The sequence below is a fragment of the Metopolophium dirhodum genome, chromosome 1 (genome assembly GCF_019925205.1).
Source record: "Metopolophium dirhodum isolate CAU chromosome 1, ASM1992520v1, whole genome shotgun sequence".
Classification (NCBI taxonomy): Eukaryota; Metazoa; Arthropoda; class Insecta; order Hemiptera; family Aphididae; genus Metopolophium; species Metopolophium dirhodum.
Genome location: NC_083560.1, coordinates 99723424 through 99746102, shown reverse-complemented (window position 1 = coordinate 99746102; position 22679 = coordinate 99723424). Strand labels below are relative to the sequence as shown.

General features: G+C 34.4%; 1 protein-coding gene and 1 pseudogene across 1 annotated transcript; one reads left to right on the top strand and one right to left on the bottom strand.

Moving 5' to 3' along the window:
* Window positions 1–4560: 4560 nt before the first annotated feature.
* Window positions 4561–6345, bottom strand: LOC132933565 (zinc finger BED domain-containing protein 5-like; annotated as a pseudogene).
* Window positions 6346–14270: 7925 nt separating this feature from the next.
* Window positions 14271–22679, top strand: LOC132936565 (uncharacterized). The gene is made up of 2 exons (XM_061003308.1): window positions 14271–14648; window positions 20226–22679. The coding sequence occupies exons 1-2, from the start codon at window positions 14638–14640 to the stop codon at window positions 22129–22131; spliced, it is 1917 nt and encodes a 638-aa protein (XP_060859291.1). The 5' UTR covers window positions 14271–14637; the 3' UTR covers window positions 22132–22679.

The following is a 22679-nucleotide window of genomic DNA, read 5'->3' as shown; positions in this document are numbered from 1 at the left end:
AAACTAATACTCATAGGATTATTATAGAATAACGTTACACATTTAAATCATTCGCATACAGTTGAAACAATTTATTAAATTAGGGCTGCCATTTATACAAAAATGCAAGTCGGGATACTATAATACCCCCCCCCCCCCCACACACACACACACACAACACATTCTTTGGAATTTTTAATAATACTTTTTTGATTCCAACGTTATTTAATATTTTTATTATATTATAATTTATAATAAATAAAAAAGTCAACAATTAGAAATACCACAAAATGTAAAAATAGTATTATTATTATCTTATTCATAAATATAATTTTAAATTATCGAAAAAAATTAATTTTACACAATTTTTAATTTAAAACAGAGTGGTCTTACTTATTTACTAATATGTGTATTGTTTAAATATGCTTCATTATTCATCATCGATTTCATCTAACTTCATTTTCGAATTTTTTCATGTTTGAGATCCAGAAGCTTCCGTTTCTGATTTTTGATTTGTTGTTGAATATTTTGCAGTTTTATGAACTCGAATGAGCAAATCTTTATTTTTCGAAATGTCTTCATAAAATTGTTGGCATGGTTTATTTTCCAAATTAGTCTTAATGACTAAAGTACCTTCTACTGTATTGATGCATAAATTACCTCGTGACTTTCTCCAACAACTGTTCATCCATGAAAATATTTTCTCCACTGCAGCGTTAGATCCAGGCAATGCAAATGCAAATTCTACAATTTTTAATAACATAGAATAATCAATATTATTCTCTTTAAATGATTTTAAAATTGACAGCCATTTTTCTTCAGATGTTTTGCATTGCCATTCATCGGTTTTATTACTTAAAAATTGTTCAAACATTTTAAATTGTTCATACAGTTCTTCCTCGTTTAAAGTAATATTAAAATTTAATTTTAGAAAAGAAATAGATGGCTTTATGTTGGACCAATTTATTTCATCTTTGTTTGACAAACAAACCCAAGTTAATGAATTTAATTCTGGTATATGTTGGTTTGAAGCAGTCCAATCTGTTATATAATTTATGCATAAGTTCTAAAATTTAGTACACGTTTCTTCAAACTATGATTTAATTATTTAACCACTTTCTTATAGATGAACAATGCTTCGATATCACTTGGTAAAAAAAAATCATCTTTTTATTTTTTAATTTTGTAGTTAATTTTTCCATAATTAGTATAAGTTCCACCGCGCAAAGCTTTTGATTTTCAATTATTTTAATGTATATATTTATAGTTTTCAATTGACTTTGTAAGAAGTTCAAATTTTTTCAAAACACTTACAATTTTATTGTGAATTAACTCTGCAGTTTCTCCGGCTAAGCTCGAAATGTCCAAAATATCATTTTTAATCCCATTCTCTGGATTAAAGTATCTAACAATTACAGGAACTAATTTTACGGACTTACGATTTGAGGCATCAACAAGAACAGAAATATAATTAGCTTTTTTTAAACCTTCAATAGTATTCTCCATTGCGAAAGGATCTAAAATATTTACTATTAGGTCACGGGTTTTTGTTTTAGCACAATTAAATTTTTTTTCATTAAATAAAAGACGAATAAGATCTGCTGTACAAGTCATCAAGTTAAAGCTATGATTATGCATAACAGTATGAAAAGCTAAGGTTATTTCTTTGGCCGCTAATTTCAATGATTCGTCATTAGCTTTTAATGGTGTAAAAAAATTATTTACTTCGCCAGATGTCAATGCAGCCTTTTGTGCTATTTTATGTTTATTGGATTTCATATGATATGTTATATCAGTTTTCCCTCCATGGCTAACTGAAAATGTACTCAAACATACAGTACATTGCACATCAAAATTATTGTCGATTTTTACCTTTTTAATGAATGGAAATTCAATTTGGAGTTTGTCAGCGAAGCTGCATAATCGTTTTGGAGCCATGATGTTTAAAATAATAAAACGTAGAATAGCATAAAAATAAAAATTAGTAACTACAAGTCTACAACACAGAACACAGCAAAGTAATTTAATACTAAATACGTATGAGTGAAAAGTGAAAACTAATACCTATATGACTATAATATACGACTAATCGTTATTTCTATAAATTTTATACGGTATGTCGCTATGAAACTATCGGTAAAATTATCGGTCCTCGGCTATCTCTGAAATTTCCGACAATTATTTATTGTTTGTTATTCACACGTGAACAATTCGGGACTTATTTTAAGAAACCGGTACTTATCCACGTCCCGGCCGGGAAATGAAAAATATCGGGACCCTGTAGTAAAAACCGGTAGTGTTCCGGCGAAATCGGGATGAATGGCAACCCTATATTAAATACACATCACATAGTTATTACTTATTCGTTAACATAAAAAAAAACATCGGTCGACACAACACGTCGCACTCATGATGGGCGAACTTTCACTGTCTCTCTCTCCTAGACTGGCGTGGACTGCCCTATCACCATTCCTGACTACAGTGCTGACACCCTTCCATACTTAAAAGTAACATATACAACAAATGTTTTTGGTTTGATCTTTTATAGATTTTACGATACTTATTAAATTTTAGTTTGTGCTGAAGTTCGTGAAAAAAAGAGTACGCACAATGGAAAATATAATTGAGAGTAATCGTGGTAAAAAGCAGTTGATTTTAAATAATTTTAAATTTCAAATTGGTTCATGTAATAAAGGACTTATTCGTTACAAATACGCCACAGCACTAGAACCATGGTGAATATTCCAGTCAAGCATTGAAGAAGCAGGTACTAAATACAGCTTGTGCATAAAATAAGTTTCTAGTTTGGTTTTATATTAAGTTTAAGTTTGGTTGGAAGCATTAATTATGTTTGTACTCAATCCCATACTATAGTTACAGTATATACTTTATTTAATACTTTAATTAATAGCTACCGACTACAATGTACAACCATTGATGTGTGTCACAAACATAACAATCTACGTGAAATGTGCAGGTATAAAAAAATTAAACTTCAATATTACTAATGATTAATATAAATTATTATGTTTACCTTCTGTTGTTGTTTCATTCTTTAGTGTAAAACCATAAAAAACCATGAAAAATGAATAAGTTAAAGTGTAGTAAATCAAAAATATTATACTGCGACTGATTCTGATAAATCATAATATTAATATTAATATTATAAAAGGTGATAAGCGATAATAGAGAGGCCCAAGCGCCACGAGTTTGTCGCTTGGCCGTTACACTTTTATCAATAAATGTCGCTTATACCGAAAAATAAAAATCAAATAATCTTATTATTAAATTGTCATAGGAACACTAGCGCTCGTGCGTTCGATTGCTTAAACTGTCGGTTGTCCCGTAGTATACCTACACCATGTCGCTTAGCCCCTTTTGCCTTATACCATTCGATATTCATCAGGTAATAATTTTGTCGATGACAACTTTCTACTCGGAGTTGTATATAATTACTAAAAAATGTTTGTTATAGCCACGCTTAATTTATTATCAGCGTCACTAAGTTCACTTTTTGTCGCCGAACCATATAATCTAAATTGGCGTTGACGTTGTTATTATATATATATTATTATACAGGGTGTATCTTATGTCATTGTACGCAGGGTTTTTTTTAACAATTATGGATCGATGACATAGAATTTCGATAAAACGAAAAAAACGTGTTTCTTTATTTTTAACAAGCAATTTTTTTAAAACAATTTCAACATTTTGAAACACGTAGGTGTACCAATAGCAAAATTAACTTTATTTTTTCAAATGGTAACTACTATATTTTTTAATGGATTCCGGTAAAGCTTTTTTTCTGAAAATGTTGATAGCCAAATCATCAATTTTGGTTCGCTAGTTTATTAAGTATGGTCCTCTAAAGCTTAGTAAAATATGCATTAATACTTATAATTGAAATAATTGGTATAGGGTATAGGTTTAATTTACAAGAGCTAAATAATTTTTTTCTTATAACTTCCTTTTATAATTTGAAATTTGAACCGTAAGTTTCCTATATTGGTAGGTATCGCATGCAAAGTATGAATTTAACAGTTGAAGTTCTTTAAGAATTATTTAATAATTGTGATTTAAAATAAACTATTTGCAAGATATTTAGATAGTCTCAATATAGGCTTATAACGAGGCCGGAGAAGGTAAAATAACATTTTTATGGTTTTTATTCTGAGGTATTACGGTGGTATTATCTATTTGGATTAAATATAAGTGATAAGACTTGTAATATATAAATATATCCATAGGTTTGATATTATTACGGAAGAAATCTTATGCATGTGAGATACATTTTTCCATGATTATTTACTTAATACATACGTTTTTGATCGCTGACATGATAAAGGTTAATCGGGCAGTCCATCTATACTCTATTTCAGAGGTTCCCAAACTTTTTATTGTACGACCCATTTTGAAAATTTTTTAAAATATGGCGATAAAATATGACCCACAATATCAATAAATGACCTTTTTTTTTTTTACCATACAACAGAAAATTAAATTATTTTATTAAATTTTATGTAATTACGAAAAAAAAGTATAATAAGTATAATATATTAGTAATTTAATAAGTATTTAATTTTAATGTGAAGGATGTAATTGTTTCCTATTTTTTTTCATCACATAATCGATATCCACTTCAACATTGGTAAGCTTGAGACGCAGTGAGTTTGAAAGTTTCAATTTGCTCCGTAATTTGGTTTTAATAGCAACCATTGCCGGAAAACCAACCTCACAATTATATGATGAAATGAATGGGAGTAGCATCTTTACAGCTTCATTGGAAACAGTTGGATAATTTTCTTGAACTGATAATCAGAAACTTATAAATTTTTTTCGATTGAAATTCATTTTAAGCACACTATCTTCAAATAATTCGATTAATTCTTCTTTAGCTTTTATTGATAACCCACTTCTCATGTCATGTTTGTTGATAGTTCTCCATTTCACATAAAATATGAATCGAAATTATCTTTTAGTGTTTGTAAATGATCAGAAATAGATGTAATAATGCTATCATCAACTTCTATTTGATTTTCAATTATGAAATTAGAAAATGATTCAAAACAGTCAAACATTTTGTTTCCAATATTATTTTTCCACAACAAAAGTTTTTTCATAAATGCTTGAATTTTGTCATGAACTGAAAATATATCTCCGCCTATACCTTGCAAATATAAATTAAGTTCATTTAATGTAGAAAATATATCTGCTAAGTATGTAAGCTTTAAAATAAACTTCACATCACGTAATCATTTTTTTCGTCTAAATAATAAGTGACTTCTTCGGGAAGTTCGACAAGTCTTGTAAGAACTTTCCCCCTCGATAGCCAACGTACCTCAGTGTGAAGGAGAAGTGATTTGTGAATACTGCCCATTTTTTCGCAAAGCTTCTCAAATAAACGGGACTGTAACGGCCTTGCCTTAATAAAATTTACTATTTTTACAGACGTGTTTAATACACTTCTAAAATCATCTGACAAAGATTTTGATACTAATGCCTCCCCCTATGGATATTGCAGTGCATCCATGGCACATTAGGGTTAATTTCACGAATTTTAGTAATAACACTACTGTTCTTACCACACAATGCTCGGGCGCCGTCCATACATAACCCGACACATTTCGTCCATTCAATTCCTTTCGCTGTTATATAGGTATTAAGAGTATTAAAAATTTCTTCATTTGTACCTCGAATAATCGGTTCACAGCACAAAAAATCCTCGTGAGATTCATTCATCCATATGTAACGTACGAAAACAATCATCTGAGATAAGCCTTGGATATCTGTGGACTCGTCTAGCTGTAATGAAAACCATCTACTCAATTTAACTCTTTCAATCAGTTTATTTTCTACCCATTCAGAAATTTCATCGATTCTACGCGACACTGTATTATTTGAAAGCGATAACTTTTCAACTTCTTTTAAACATTTTTGATCAAACAAGATTCCGACTGGGTCTTTGATTGTAGGTAAAATTAAAGACTCACCAATTGTGTGAGGCTTACCAGTTTGAGCAATTCGTAAACATATTTTATATGAAGCGTACGTAGCTTTTTGGTTAGTTGCAGTAAAATTAAAAATATTATTTTTTGATGTTTTTAGAGATTCTAGTTTTTTTTTATAAAAATCGAGTGGTTTACCTTTCATTTCTGGATGGTTCGTATCGATATGTCGATGTAGTTTGTTTGGTCGCATACTCTCATTTGCAAGTATACATCCACAAATAACACATTGTGGTTGTGGATTTTCTTCGTCTCCGTTCCACGTAAATCCAATTTGCAAATATTCCGGACAATATTTTCTGCAAGTATTTTTTTGTTTTAATTCCGAAGAACTTGTTGAAGGCTCATCGTAATTTAATTTTTTTTTTTAACTGTTGACACAGATATTGTCTCCATTTCTTCTTGACATCTTCTTGACTCATTGACTTTTTGTTTAACCAATTGTCCATAGTTGTACAAAAGTACAAAAAAATGAATTTATTTAAAACAAAAAGTACTATTTAATATAAAACTGCGTACGTGTATCGTATTCGATGTGCCGCGTGTTACTGGAAATAATCAAAAGTTTTGAACGTCAAGCGACATTCACGTATCTACTAATTTGTTTCAGATAGGTAAATCGTTATATTTACAATAACTATTCTTTATTAATCTGATTGTGTCGATTTGACACGGCCGCTGGTAAACTCGTAATTGTCACACTCACAGATATTTGAACATTGAACATCAACAAAAAGTAATAGAAGATTATATTTTTGTATTATTTACAAAAATAGCGCGACCCACAGTTTGAGAACCTCTGCTCTATTTAACTTAAGAAACGTAGTTGGAGGAAAACAGTTTTTAACGGTGGCGGTCAGGTACTGCACATTGTTATACTTCTCCCACACTGACAACTAGCACTAAAAACGACGGACAACGTACGACGTGTTTCAGCTGCGCGCCTGTGCATGTGATCATGTAGTATACAATACATTTTAAGTGAACTGTTCACGTAGGTAGCCAATGAAGAACTAATGTGAAGCTCCCGCCGGCAGCGTGTTTGAACTTTTGAAGTCCGTGCTCGTAATGAAGCCACCCTTGCTCACAAGTCAACCTACCTTTGCGTAACAGGTATACGCCGCACATTGCGCCATAGTAGGGCGGTGGTAAACTCTCCCGATTTTTAAACTAGTGAACTCTACCGATAGAAAACTCTTCCGAGTCAATATTATGTTTACCTGAAGGAAATGTGTAAACCCTCCCAGGTCAATATTGTGTTTACCTAAAGGAAATGTGTAAACTCTCCCGAGTTGTTTTAAATGTTATTGCTACACTGTAGAGATTGTGATTATCATTTTAAATTTTATATTATAAATACTCACAGCAACATTGATTTTTATTTTTATTATTATTTTTATATAATTGACTTTTTTGTGAATCACCCTGTTTAATACAATATTATTTGTTAGTATTATTTTACATTGTATGATTTCATAAACGTTTTTTATTTCATTATAACTATTATCATTATTACCATTTTCAAGTGGTTTTGTCCTAATATCTAAGTCCCTAGGATCCATAAAAGGATTATGTTACATAGATTTCCTAAAGAGGAAAGTATACATAAGGAGTGGATTTTAATCACAAAAACTGAAAATTGATTCTATACCAACTGTTAAAGAGGTATTTTTCAAGTTAATATGTGTTTTTGTTTATACTGTTTCTTTTATTTTATATTTTATACAATAAACCCATTTGTTTAATTTCTGCAGCCTCTTTAAATTGTCAATGTGAAAGACGTTATTAGTTATACGGGGGTTCCATGTTCCCCTAGCTTAATAGTACTGAAGTTGACCCGGGAGAGTTTACATGGTCCGGTCAGGTAGTATTGGACTAAACCCGGGAAAGTTTACATGTCATTAAATTCGGGACAGTTTACAATCGTCCCCATAGTAGCGTCAAATTTTTAACGTTTAACGTTTCTGAAGTCGGGTAAGAAGTTTCACTTCAAAAAAAAAAATTCATAATTAAATAAGGACAAACATCAGTTTTCAAGTTTACGGAATAGTCGACCCCTCCACCCAGAAAATCACTTCCCTGCCACGAATCACCCTTAAATAATTGTTTGCCCCCCTCTTGTAAAAATCATCAGTGGCACAGATGCAATAAGATCTGAGTATTAGATGAACACATTCACAGTACCTATACTGTTATCAGGGCTGGGCAAGATACCTCCAACAAAGTATCTAAATACAAGATACAAGATAGTATGATATTTTTTAAAGATACATATAAACAGGGCTCGGGACTTAGAGCATTTGCTTCTTTTTATGGATTGACTTAAAATGTAGCAGAATGCTATTGAAGTGTATGTTATGTTACAACACGTTCAATTTTTTGAAAGCTTTTTTGACCAGTTTTTCTACTTTTTAATGATTTTCTCCTGCAAAGTTGTTTTTGATAGAGTTAAAATTAAAAATAATTCTTATCTTATATACCTTGTCGCGTAGTCCGTTGCCGTCCGTGGCATCGTTGCAGGGTTAACAAAAATATTCCAATGCTCAAAATGAAAATGGATTTCGGGGAAACAAATTAATATAATTGAGTAAAGTTCATGTTTATCAGTCTATCACTAATTTCTCGGTAAATAATATTATTTGACCATCGTGGTTTTATAGGCGTGATAAATACAAATAATGTTTTGATTTCAAAGTTTAGTAGTCGATTGTCGTTCGCGTTCGTCGTGTTGCTTTCGTTATGGTATGTGTGCGAATACTTCGACATTCAAAGTCTTGTTTTCGTTTCTATCGTTTGTATCCGAATATTTAAATAAATTTAGAATGGGCAAAGAAAAATCATCCACTTGTACTAATGTTATAGTTGGAATTCTAAGACCCGATTGTCCAGGACACATGTTTTTACTGCATTCAGAAGAACTAAATAAAGCAAATCATCAGAATCGCTAAAGAAATTCGTTAACAATTTGGTACAGTAGACAAACTAATATCTAATATGGAAAAAATATTTCAAAAAGCTCCTTATCGTGTTGAAATGCTTAGATCTGAAGCTCCTGGTAAAAAACTACCCCCTGAACCAGTTATTACCCGTTGGGGCTCTTGGATAGAAGCTGAAATTTACTATTGCGAACATTTTAGAACGATTCGTCACGTAGTAAGTTGTCTAGATGAAAACGACGCAGACAGCATTAAAAAAGCAAAACTGTGCATTGTAAAATCGGGTTTAGAAGCCGATTTGGCATATATAAAAAGTAATTTCGAAGTTCTTACTAAAGCCATTATAGAACTGCAAACAAAAAATGTTTCATTGTCTGGTTTACTTGCTGTGGTTGAAAATGTGAAACAGAAATTTTCGTTGTTAAAAGGCAATCGTGGAAAACCAGTTCTAAACTAAACTGCAAAAAGTTTTTGAAAAAAATAATGGCTTAAAGATTTTAGAAAAAATATCAAAAATACTTGACGGTGAAAATGATAGTAATTTAGATGACTTCAATGAATTTTCAGATGACTACTCCATCGATGATATTGTGTACTTTAAATATGCACCTATTATATCAGTAGATGTCGAACGGTAATTTTCGGCATATAAAACCATATTATCCAACAACAGGTAATTTGAATTTGAAAATCTCAGAAAACGTTTGATCTTTCAATGAAATAATGACAGTAAGATTTAATTAATTATTATTTTTTCAACTATTTGTAAATATCGATTACATTTTATTTTTCAGAAAATCCATAAAATCCTCAGTCTCGAAAATGAAGTTTAATTTTTTTTATATTATAAAGATAGAGATTTATTTTTTATTTTATTGTTTTTTTTTTTTAATAAATATTAAGCTGGATGCCATACGTCCATACAGGCTTTATTAGGGATTTATAGATAAGTAGTTTTGTATTTAGATTGGTGTGTATGTTATTGTTAATTAATGTTTTGAGCAAACGAAAACGAGCATTAAGATTTAGACGCTTAGATTTTATATGATGAGCCCAAGTTAACCTACGATCTAGGATTAAACCGAGGTATTTGACCGTTTGAGAGTTGGGAATTTGGGAGCCAAAGATGGAGACAGCAGGGCAAGGAAGAAGTCTAAGAGTGAACGTAGTATGCACAGATTTAGTTTGATTTATTTTTAACCTCCATTTGGTGTACCAGTCTTCCATGAGAGATAGATGATTTTGAAGGTGGCTGGAAGCTGTGATGGGATCAGGACTTGTGGAGATAATTACCTTATCGTCAGCATAGTTAGCGACTTGCGTGTGGGGTGTGATAGGGTGGTCTGGGGCATATATATTGGAGAGCAGAGGGGAAAGAATGCCCCATTGGGGGACACCCGCAGAGATTTTGGCTATGGACGAGAGGGTATCACCGATACGAGTGCTGAAGTGTCTATCAGAGAGAAAAGACTTGATGATTAGAAAGAACACCGGATGTAAAAATTTCTTCAGTTTGTATAATCATGCCAAACCCTGTCAAAAACCTGAGATATATCTAGAAAGGCGCATGTGCAGTATAATTTTTTTTCTAGTGCAAATGATATTGAGTCTACCAGTCTGTGGGCCTGATAAATTGTTGAATGGGCATTGCGGAAACCGAACTGGGAATCAGGAAGAATGGAATTTGAAGTAACGCTAGGTAGAATACGCTTTAATAATAGTCTTTCTAGGATTTCAGCAAATAAAGGCAGTAAACTTATTTGACGAAAAGGGGAGGTGGAGTCAGGAGGTTTATTGGGTTTGGGGACCAGAATAATGATTGAGAATTTCCAAATCAATGGAAAGTAGGAAAGTCTAAGAACATCGTTAAAAATATGTGTGAGGTGAACAATTGCTTTTTTGGGAAGGCATCTGGCAACATCAGCTGTGATAAGATCGAACCCAGGAGATTTGTTGGGGGGGTATTTATCAATCGTATATTTCACTTCATTTGGAGTAAAATGTTTGACAGGGGAGCACGTTGGGAGTAGGGCATTAAGAAATTCTTCGATAGTGATTATATTTTGAGGAGAGTAAATATCGGAGTGTGGGACAAAAATATCAGAAAGATGTTGTTTAAAAGCTTCGGCTTTATCCAAATCAGTGATTGTCATGCTACCATCCAGTTTTATGATTGGAGTATTTGGGGCTATAGTTTTGCAAACACGCTTTGTTGCTCTCCATAGGCTACCATCTATAGGGGAGAGGTTTTTTAGGTAACTGGCAAAAGAGTTAGATTTGTGTTTAGCTAGTAATTTTTTGAGACTATTAGACAGTTTGTTATAAATTTGCTTATGTGAGGGAAGCCGTGAGTGCTGATAAAGCACTCTAGCCTTGCGTTTTTTTACTATAATCTCACGGATGGTGTCCGGGGTGAAAAATGTATTTGAAGGGGGGGGGGGGGGTTGGTTTTGATGAGGACCAAGCCGACGATTGGATGATGTTTGTAAAATTGAAAGCAGCTGAATCTAGGTCGTCTTTAGATTTAAGTTTGACATTAAGTTTAATACGATGATCTACAAGGTCGTGAAATTGGAGTTTATTTGTGGTGCAATTAAATAACTTAGGAGAAACAGGACGTAGAGGTGGAGAGACATTTAAAGTTAGAATTACTGAGGAATGGTCGGAATTTAGGTCTAGGATGTTAACAGTGCTACTATGAATATTATTTAGAATTTTAGCCACAAAAATATCCAAAATATCAGGTCTTACAAACTGAGGTCGGCCAATATGTTGGACCAGGGGGGGCAAGAACTTTGAGATTTTTTTGTGATACAAAATTGTAAAGGACTGAACCACGGGGGTTGTTAGCGCGACAGCCCCAGGAGTGGTGCTTTGCATTAGTCACCTCCGATTAAAAAGTTGTTGCTAAAGTAATTAGCGTAATGATTAACTGTGCGCTTGTGTTTTGGAGGGGAGTAAAGAGCAGCAATGGTAATAGGAATGTTATTTAGTTTCACAATAATTGCACAAGATTGAAGATGATCAAGACAGAAATTTGAAAGAGGTTCAAAAAGGACTGAGGATTTAATTAGTATGGCAACGCCACCATGGGCTGTTCCGTCAGGATGGTTGGTTTTTATAAGCTTGTATCCGGGGATATGAATGGTAGAATATTTAATGAAGTGCATCTCGGTGATTAGGGCAATGTCAATACGTTTGTTATATAGAACATTTTGCAGTTCGATGTCATGATTTTTTAAACCATTAGCATTAAATAGTAGTATTAATAGAGATTTATTTGTAATTGAGTTGTAATGCATTATGCTTTGATAAGTAACTTTTCTATTACTTTGGTAAGTAGTGACAAGATAGGATTAATCAGAGATTTAAAATCCTCAAGGAATCTAGTGATAGTAGTATTTAAATCTGTAGTTGATTCAGAGGTCGTGTTATTGGTAGCTCTACCAGAGGTGGCCTGGGCATAAGTGGGGGTGTGAGCATTAGAGTGATTTGGGTGAGTGTCAGTGAAGGGATGAGTATCTTTAATATTTGATGAGTTAGGTCTAGAGTATGTTGGTGCAAAGTTACCTTTGGAAAATGGTTTTTTGACACGCTGGAGGTCTTTGTAGATGGTACTTCCTTTGTAGCTTGCCGGGTGGTCGCCCGAGCAGAGTGCGCATTTTGGAAGATCCGAACGAGGCTTTGGACATTCAGGTGACTTATGATCGGCACCGCAACGAACACATCTCGGAGGGTAGCCGCAGTAGGTTTTGATGTGGCCATACTCTTGACAATTATTGCATTGACTTATTATTTTGGTCTTGTAGAGTTCTTCGACTCTAACTTTTGTGTGTAGGAGTGATGCGAGTTGAAAAATATCATTTGACTGGATTTGTGGCTCCAAGTCAACGAAGAAAAGGGGAAGTGGAGCTTTGGTCACTTTGGGAAGCACGTTTACAACACGCCTGACATGAAACTCGCGAATTTCAAGTTCATCTTTAATTGTGTCTGGTTTCGTGGTTGGGTGCAGGTTCCGTAAGACAACATGGAGAGGTTTGTCCTCTTTAAGTTGATAAGTGTGGAATTCAGCTTCTTCGTTTTTTAAGAAACGGATAAGGGATCGGTATGATTCCGGGTAGGCTGTTTGGATTTTTAGACGGTCGGCGGAAGCTTTACAAAAGAAATTATCCACACCGATTAGTTCTATGAGTGCTTTTGATAGATCTAAGATGTACCTCTTACAAAGATCGGAGGGGGAGGTTTGAAAACATCATTGAGGTTGTCATTATGCAGATTTGGAGGCAATGTTGTGTCAGGACCAGTCTCAACCTCTTGAGAAAGGATTTGTTGATTGGAACAATTTAGTTTTTTTGAGTGTATGTGTCTGAGAAGATTTGGAAGAAGCACTCACAGATGATGCTTGCGAGGAGGAAGAGAGAATTCTTTTATTTTTAACCAGGGTGACGGGATCGCTTGAATTTACATCCATATCCGAGTTGCTTTGAGCATTATCATTACCTGATTGTTTATGCGTTTTTGCCTTGGATTTGAGCTGTTGATTAGCGTTGGTATTTTGTTTAGTTTTTGTTGTCGGCATATCAATTAATGAGCAAGCGGCGGTAGGCAGTTATATTTATAATGTGTAGCGAGACCGCCCGACTGCGGTCGGAGATAAGATAACCGCAATGAAACAGTTACGTAATAACATGTAAGCAAATAATAGTGCGTTTTGGCACTTGATCAATATAGGTACACACTGCCTAAAAAAACAGTTAAGCATGGAAAGTTTTATAAAAAAACAAGTTATAATAATTAACGGTAGGTTTAACACTGTTGATAATAAGTATACACTACTAAGCATCGCAACTAGAGGTTCGCTAATTAGGTAATTAGGAAGAGCGGGAGCGCGAGATACGTGCGTATTGTAGTAAACCGCCGTTTCAACAGAAAAACGGCGTTCCAAAGTCCAGGCGGCTAGATCAACATCACGCCACCTGAATAGGCCACTAATGCCGACACCTCATTGGATGGTGCCGATCAACTACGCATCACGCCATTCCTATGACGTCAATAACTCTTCCTTCTCTCCTGGCATGTCTCATATAAATAGGGGCCCTGTTTCACAAGTCTTTAGAAGTAGTTATCCCAGCTTTCAGTACTTGTGGGTCGCGGACTAGTATCAGCCGCATCGCCGCCCACGCTAAAAGTACTTAATTCCCAGTCATAGTGCATAACATAATTACTCTCCGGTAGTATTAACATTCTACCGACAAATTTCTAAGTAATAAATTAAATATATAAAATTACGTAATAAACAAGTGTTTCATAAAATTATAATTGTGTCACAATATTATTATATCCAAAACTCATCTACCGTCTTCCGATCCAGAGTACCGACGTGTACGTGCCTTCGTCGTAAAAGAAGTGTGCAGTAACCAATCGGGTGAGAGCGACGGGTCACTACATAAAATTTGGTGTCAGGTGTGGGGTACGCTTCATCAAACGAAAAATTTTCGAGTGCATCGGAAAAAGTACTTTTAGACCCACCGACGAAACCACGTTCACGACAACAAAGGAAAGGACGACAACAGAGCATTCAAACCAGGTCCATTCAAGGAGGACAGCAGAGCATTCAAACCCGGTCCATTCAAGGAGGACAGCAGAGCATTCAATTCAAGGGCGATCCAGGAAGGACGTTTTCAAGCAAAACCAATTTTTCACGGGCAATTGGAAAGATGCAAAATTTGTAAGTCATCTGAATAAAATATTGTATGTCTGCATCGAATTCTAATTGGCAAATAGTTGCATATAACCCCGTTTCTCTAAAAATTAAAATGGTTAACCCGGACCAGCTAAGTTTTGAGGGGGCACTCAAGTTAGTACCTTCATTCTCGGGAGGATCAGAATCGGATTTAGCTTCATTTTTGACTAAATGCGAATTCATTTTTAGGAATATTCCCGAGACATTAAAACCAATTATTTTAGAATCTATAATAGCACAATTAAAGGGTAATGCATTCGAGGCCGTTAGGTATAAAGAAATTACGACTTGGGACGAATTAAAAAGATTATTCAAAACTGTTTTCGGGTCAGCACATTCTGTGTCGTACTTACAAGTACAGCTGAGCCAAATGCGCCAAAATCCAAAAGAATCGGTTAAGGAGTTCTCTATTAGAATCGAAAAAACTATGCACGAATTAACACACGCGTTAACGGTAGATAAGGAACAAATTCAAGCTAATATAATAGCTCAAACGGTACAAGCGCACGCACTAAGCGTATTCATAGCGGGAGTCTCACAATCTATCGGAATAATATTAAAAGCGCGCAATATAAAGGTATTTGAGGAAGCGGTTTTACACGCGATGGAGGAGGAAAAAACAACTGAATATTACAACAATGCGATCGGAAATAGTAAATCTCAGAATAGTAAAAATAAATTCGATAAAAACAAGTTCAATGATAAGAGCACGATTAAATGCCATCGTTGCGAGCGATTAGGGCACTACGCAAACGAGTGTAGGACAAGCGAACATAAATTACCTACTTTTAGAAATCCGAACAGTGGTCAAAGTCCAAAAACAGAAATGAAGCGTGAATATTCTAGTAAATTTTGCAAATACTGTAAAAAACCAAACCACGACATTAGCGAATGTCGTAAATTAAAATATAACGAGAAAAAGAAACTCGAAGAGAAAAAGTCAGGGAAACCAGAATAGGTCTATTGAAGAAATACAATCCGGAAGTAACATACGCATAATAACGCCTATAATGCAGGAACACATAACCTGTTTTTCCGATAAATTCGTTAAAGGTGAAATCAAATTTTTAATTGATAGCGGTTCTGAAATGAACATTATTAAAATCTCAAGTTTAAAAGGGCATATAATCGTAAACGAAAACGATAAGAAAAAGATTAAAGGTATTCATGCAAGCCCAGTAGAGACAGTAGGATCAGTAGTGATTCCAATTTATATTAACAAACAACCTTTCATAGTAAAATTCGACATTGTACAAAATATTTTTCCAATACCCGAAGCAGGTATAATAGGCATATCATTTTTAAAATTGAATAAAGTCGTATTAGATTGGGATAAAGAAGTATTAATAATTCCAGAAAAAATAGGTAATAATGCATTAATTATTCCACCGAGGAGTAATTGTGTATTACAGATTAGAGCCGACGAAAAAATCGATCACGAAACAATAACAATAAAAAAATACGAAATTAATGAGGACGTAATTATAGCTAATAGTATCAGTCCGGTCAAAGGTGATAAGATTATAAGTAATATCGTAAATATATCCGAACAACCGTTTGTAATTGAACAATTAACTACGAGTAATTTGAAATGGGAACCGTACCATGATAACATTTTTCTTGCTAGCGAAAGCAGTAACTCATTTAATAGAATTAAAAAGATCAAAGAAACTATTAATACGGAACATCTTAATAATGAAGAACGCGATAACATATTAGACCTGTGTAGTCGATTTTCTGATTTATTTTTTTTCGATGGTGACCTTCTAAGCGCCACTGATATAGTTACACATAAAATTAATACACCTAGGTGTGTTAAACCGATTAACATACGTCCATATAGGCTACCGCACGCGTATCAGGACGAAATAGAAAAACAAGTGAAGGAAATGAAAGACGCAAGTATAATACGCGATTCGTTATCACCATTTAATTTTCCACTCGTAGTAGTAAAAAAGAAAAAAGATGCGGACGGTAACCAAAAGTTACGAGTTTGTGTAGATTTCCGGAAATTAAACGAAGTTACGGAAAATGAAGCATATGGCCTACCGAATATATTAGAGATACTCGAGTCCTTAGGTTCATCTAAATACTTCAGCACGTTAGATTTGGCGAGCGGTTATCACCAAATAATGATCGATAAGGGGGACACCCATAAAACAGCTTTTTCTACAAAATCTGGGCATTACGAATTTTTACGATTACCCTTCGGACTTAGTTCCGCGCCAGCAACATTTACACGAGCTATGAAATCAATTTTAATGGGTTTGGAAGAATTATGTACAGCGTATCTAGATGACATTGTAGTCCACGGGTCAAGTTTAGTAGATCATCAGAATAAGTTAGAACAGGTGTTTACGCGATTACGACTGCATAAGCTAAAATTACAACCTAGGAAATGCATGTTTCTGCGTAAAGAGGTTTTGTACTTAGGGCACGTTATTAACGAAAACGGGGTAACTCCAGATCCTAACAAATTAACTTGTATTAAAGAATATCCGAGACCACTAAACGAGAAAGACGTCAAGTCGTTCTTGGGTTTATTGAATTATTATCGACGCTTCGTTGATAACTTCGCCAAAATAGCAAAACCTCTAACTAGTTTATTAAAGAAAAACACACCGTTCGTGTGGACAGACATGTGCGAAGACGCATTCCAAGAATTAAAAAACGCGTTAATGAATCCACCTCTTCTTATCTATCCCAACTGGGAAAACGGAAATTTTAACCTCATGACCGATGCGAGCCAATATGCGATTGGAGCGGTCTTATCCCAAGGTGACGTACCAAAGGATCAACCCATAGCTTATGCAAGTAGAACACTGAATACCGCTGAAACGAACTATAGCGTAATACAAAAAGAATTGTTAGCAATAGTATGGGCTGTAAAATATTTTAGGCCTTACTTGTACGGAAAAAAATTTAAAATAATAACTGATCACCGTCCATTAACGTATTTATTCAATATAAAAGACGTTTCGTCTCAGTTAATGCGATGGCGATTACAACTAGAAGAATACGATTACGAAATTATCTATAGAGCAGGCTCACAACATTCGAACGCAGATTGTTTGTCACGTATTCATGTTGTTACTAATGATGAACCAATTAGCGATTTCGAAGAATTTAAAAGAGCAGAAGCTAAACCTATTTTTAATTCTAAAATAACAGAGATAGAAGGTAGCATTAAACACGTAAAGCAAGGTGAAAATGTAATTTTACCTATTTCGAATGATAAAATAATAACCCATCCGGCGATAAGAGAATTAATAAACAATAACAACTTACCAACACAGGTAAATTTCGATGTGAATAACAAATTCGTTATGACCAAACAAACCGACAAATTGATAATATTCTACAATCTTAAAAGTAATCATTACACGGAAATTAACGCCGAAAGTTATTACAATGCGCTTAATGAAATAAAAATATATTGTATCGATAAACAAATTAATAAATTCTCGACAATCAGACTAGAAGGGTTAACAACGTTGACCTGTTACGAACGCGTACGTACAATGTTCCGTTACGTATTCCGTAACACTAGTATCGAAGTAATAATTTATAAAGAACAATTTTTTACCGATAGCGAGAAAAATCAGATCATTAAAGAATATCACGATACATTAGTAGGGGGTCACCAAGGTACATCCCGAACCGTAAAGCGTTTAAAATTAAAATATCAATGGAAAAAATTGAAACAAGACGTAGCAACATATATTAAACAATGTGCAATTTGTCAGAAAAACAAATCGGGTAAAAAAATAAAACAACCCATGTTAATTACTTCAACAGTGACCACGACATTTCATAAAATTTGTTTAGACATAGTAGGTCCCCTTCCACAAACTACTGCAGGTAACATCTATATTCTAACATTACAAGACGAGTTATCACGATACGGTGTGGCCATAGCGTTAGCCTCAACGGACGCAGCCACGGTAGCGCAAGCTTTCGTAGAATGTTTTATATGCATTTACGGTATACCCTTAACAATTTTAACGGATTGCGGAACAAATTTTCTATCTAATTTGTTTAAAGACGTTTGTAGGCTATTTAAAATCGAAAAAACGAAAACAACGCCGTGGTGCCCGCAGTCGAACGGTTATCTTGAAAGATCCCATAAAACTCTAAAAACCTACCTGCGGAGTTTCGTAGACAAGGATAATAATTGGGACACACTAATCAGCTACGCAATGTTTTGTTACAACACTACAGTACACACTTCAAGTAAGTATACACCTTACGAGTTGGTTTTCGGGAAAAAACCGATAATTCCATCGGCCTTTGTACAATCACCGAAACCACAATATAATTACGATGATTACGCGTTAGATTTAAAACGAATAATGCAAGAAACGCATCAAACTGCTAGAGATAACTTAATTGAAAAGAAAAATACGAATAAACAGTACTATGATCAAAGTTCAAATCCACTCGAATTACATGTAGGAGATAAAGTGTTATTAAAAGAACATAATAAAAAGAATGCGCTATGTTTAAATTGGACAGGTCCATACGAAATAACTATGGTACATGACAACGAAAATATAACAATAAAGAAAGGGAGGAAGGACTATAGGATCCACGTAAATAATACAAAAAAATATTTCGAGACCGATTTATGAACACTTTGGTGTCATAATATATGTGTATATTTTCTTTAGCTATAGGATCCTCTAAATTTCTTTTATTGTTATATTGGTTGTAGGTATAAAATAGTCGTTATTATAGTATAGTTTTTTTTTGGTGTTTTAGTAAGAATAAAAAGTTCATCATCATGGATTTCGAATTTTCGATGCTCGATAGGGCAAGCATTGTACTTATTTCTGGAGCAATGTCAAACAGTCTAGACCGGTTTAGGACAATCAAGATCGAGGGGAAACCCTTACTTCTTACGAAAACTCAACAGGTCAAAACAATGAGCGAAACAGACGTAATTAGAGCTATCCGCGAAATATGTAGAATCTTTAAGAAAAAAGAAGAACTATTATTTCCAATTTTAAAGACAATGAGGGACAGCATAAATTCGAAAAAAAATACTTTAACGATAAAAAGTATAAAAAAGTATTTAGATAAGGGGAAGGAAGAACCCATAGTAGTATTTTGGAACGGTAGTACGGATAAGGAAATCATGATAAGACTAGGTTTAGGAAAATATACTATGTTAGAACTAACAAGTTTTGATGTATATAACAATCGCGTTTTCTATCTTCAATTAAAAATAATGAGTACAAAACAAATTATAGTCCAAGAAGAGATAGGCTATGCCGACAAAAGCGGCCGTTTATTGAATCTAACGGAAACGCACAAATTAGTATGTAATCGGGATCACCCGATAACATACGCGCATGACCCGTGCACAGACGTGATATGGACTAAATGTTTATTTGATAGATTAATGCGCGCGTGTAGGCAAAAGCATAATAATGTAACCGTTTATATATAAGAGTAAATTAATATTTACGTGTAAATTATACGTAATCATGTAGTTTTAATTTAAAAAAAAAAAAAAAAAAAAACCACAACACAAGTCCTATAATTCGTACATTTTTTCAGACTAATGTATGTACTAATGGGCGTATGTTCCGCTCACGGCGTTGAAAAATATACCGATGAAAAATTAACTACGCAAGCCGGCCTGTATTTTGAAAACCAAGGTCCGATGAAAATAATGACAACACAGTGGAACATAGTAGCTTCGTACGATATTTCACACTTTTACGAAAGGAAAAATGTAATAGACGAATATATGGGGGCAACGTACAAATTGTGTAATTATTTAAAAGACCGGAATATCACTCAAACCAATTGTGAGACTATTTATTCATTAACTAAATTAGTTGCATTTATCGCAGAGGAAAAAAGAAATATAATATACGAAACAATAGGTCGCTCCCGTATCACAAAAAGGGGGTTCCCGTTGAAAATGATAGCAAAGGCAGCCCAGATTATATTTGGGTTATGTGACCAATTCTGCGTTCTACACCACAACGCTAATGTAAAAAAACTTATTGATACAAATACCTCTGAAGTAAACGACGTAGGAAAACAACTAAGGGTTATCAAGCTCGAGGATGAGCACGAGAGGGGGCCAGCTGTTTTAATTGATTTAAACGATGCTATCCATCAGCTGACAAATATGACAAACGAACTGAACATAAAGAGCTATTTAGCTTATCATTTTTTTCAGACGAACCTCGTCTTACAATTATATTTATCTGATACCACTATGTTGTTCGACGTCATACAAGCAGCTAAGGTAGGGTTAGTTCATCCCAGTCTAATGAGTGCACCAGAATTACTAAAACAATTCATGGTCATTAAAATAGGGTTACCCAGTGGGACAGATCTACCCATGGAACTAAACGTAAATAACGTAGAAGAGATGATGCCTCTCTCAGACATTACAATATATTATTCAGACGACAAAATTGTATTTATTATAACTGTACCTTTAGTATATCAACATGAATTAACTCTTTTTCAGCTTATACCAATACCAATTTGTAACCAAAATAATTGTTTATATGTAAAACCTAATCATAAGTATTTAGCAATAAGTAAGTCAAAAGAATTGTATTCCACTTATGACGAAATCGATAGAAGTCAATGTAAGCATGCCAATGATTTCCTCATGTGTCCTGAAATATATCCTTTACATCCTAGAAGTGTACGCCCAGTATGCGAGGTACTTCTACTACAAGATCCGAAGGAAGTTCCGGAGAGTTGTGAGATAATGCATGTCCAGTTACAAACGAATCTATTTCATAAATTAAAGTTCAAGAATGATTGGATCTACGCTACTCCAGGAGAAACCGTATTTATCACATGCGATCACGACAAGCGAAGCAAAAATCACTTCTTAGAGGGAGTAGGAATATTGTCAATTAACGAGACATGTAGAGCATACGCAACACGAGACATATTGATTCCACACAAAATAGAAATGGACAACGAATACGTCGATTTCATACCAAATTCCAAAATAAGGGAATCCACGGAAGCATATATTGGTTTAAACAATAACATTTTAAAAAACAAACACGTACGAACGAATCAAATGTTCGACTTAAATATAGTTGCACAGTCTACATCGGAGATAAAAGAAAAAATGTCACGGGACGTCGAAGCGGAAGAAATCAAAACCAGTAAAACCAAGCATGACTATTTACTATATGTAATTAGTGCTATAACTATTGTCAGTCTCATTCTGTTCATGGTAAGTTGCATCGAACAATTACCTTGGTGCACCCCGACGCGCCCTACACGACAAACGCACGCAAACAGTATCGGACAAGAAACAGAAGTTGTCCGACTTCCGATTTACGAGCAACCCGAGATAACCGAGAACCAGCAGGCAACCCTCAGTTCCAGACATTCGCCGAGAAACGAAATCCAACAGGAAACATTAATACCCAGGAGCACGGCATATTCCGTGTACCCGGCCATCCCATCTTTATGATACGGTGTATCATTCTTACAAGGGAGGGATGTAGTAAACCGCCGTTTCAACAGAAAAACGGCGTTCCAAAGTCCAGGCGGCTAGATCAACATCACGCCACCTGAATAGGCCACTAATGCCGACACCTCATTGGATGGTGCCGATCAACTACGCATCACGCCATTCCTATGACGTCAATAACTCTTCCTTCTCTCCTGGCATGTCTCATATAAATAGGGGCCCTGTTTCACAAGTCTTTAGAAGTAGTTATCCCAGCTTTCAGTACTTGTGGGTCGCGGACTAGTATCAGCCGCATCGCCGCCCACGCTAAAAGTACTTAATTCCCAGTCATAGTGCATAACATAATTACTCTCCGGTAGTATTAACATTCTACCGACAAATTTCTAAGTAATAAATTAAATATATAAAATTACGTAATAAACAAGTGTTTCATAAAATTATAATTGTGTTACAATATTATTATATCCAAAACTCATCTACCGTCTTCCGATCCAGAGTACCGACGTGTACGTGCCTTCGTCGTAAAAGAAGTGTGCAGTAACCAATCG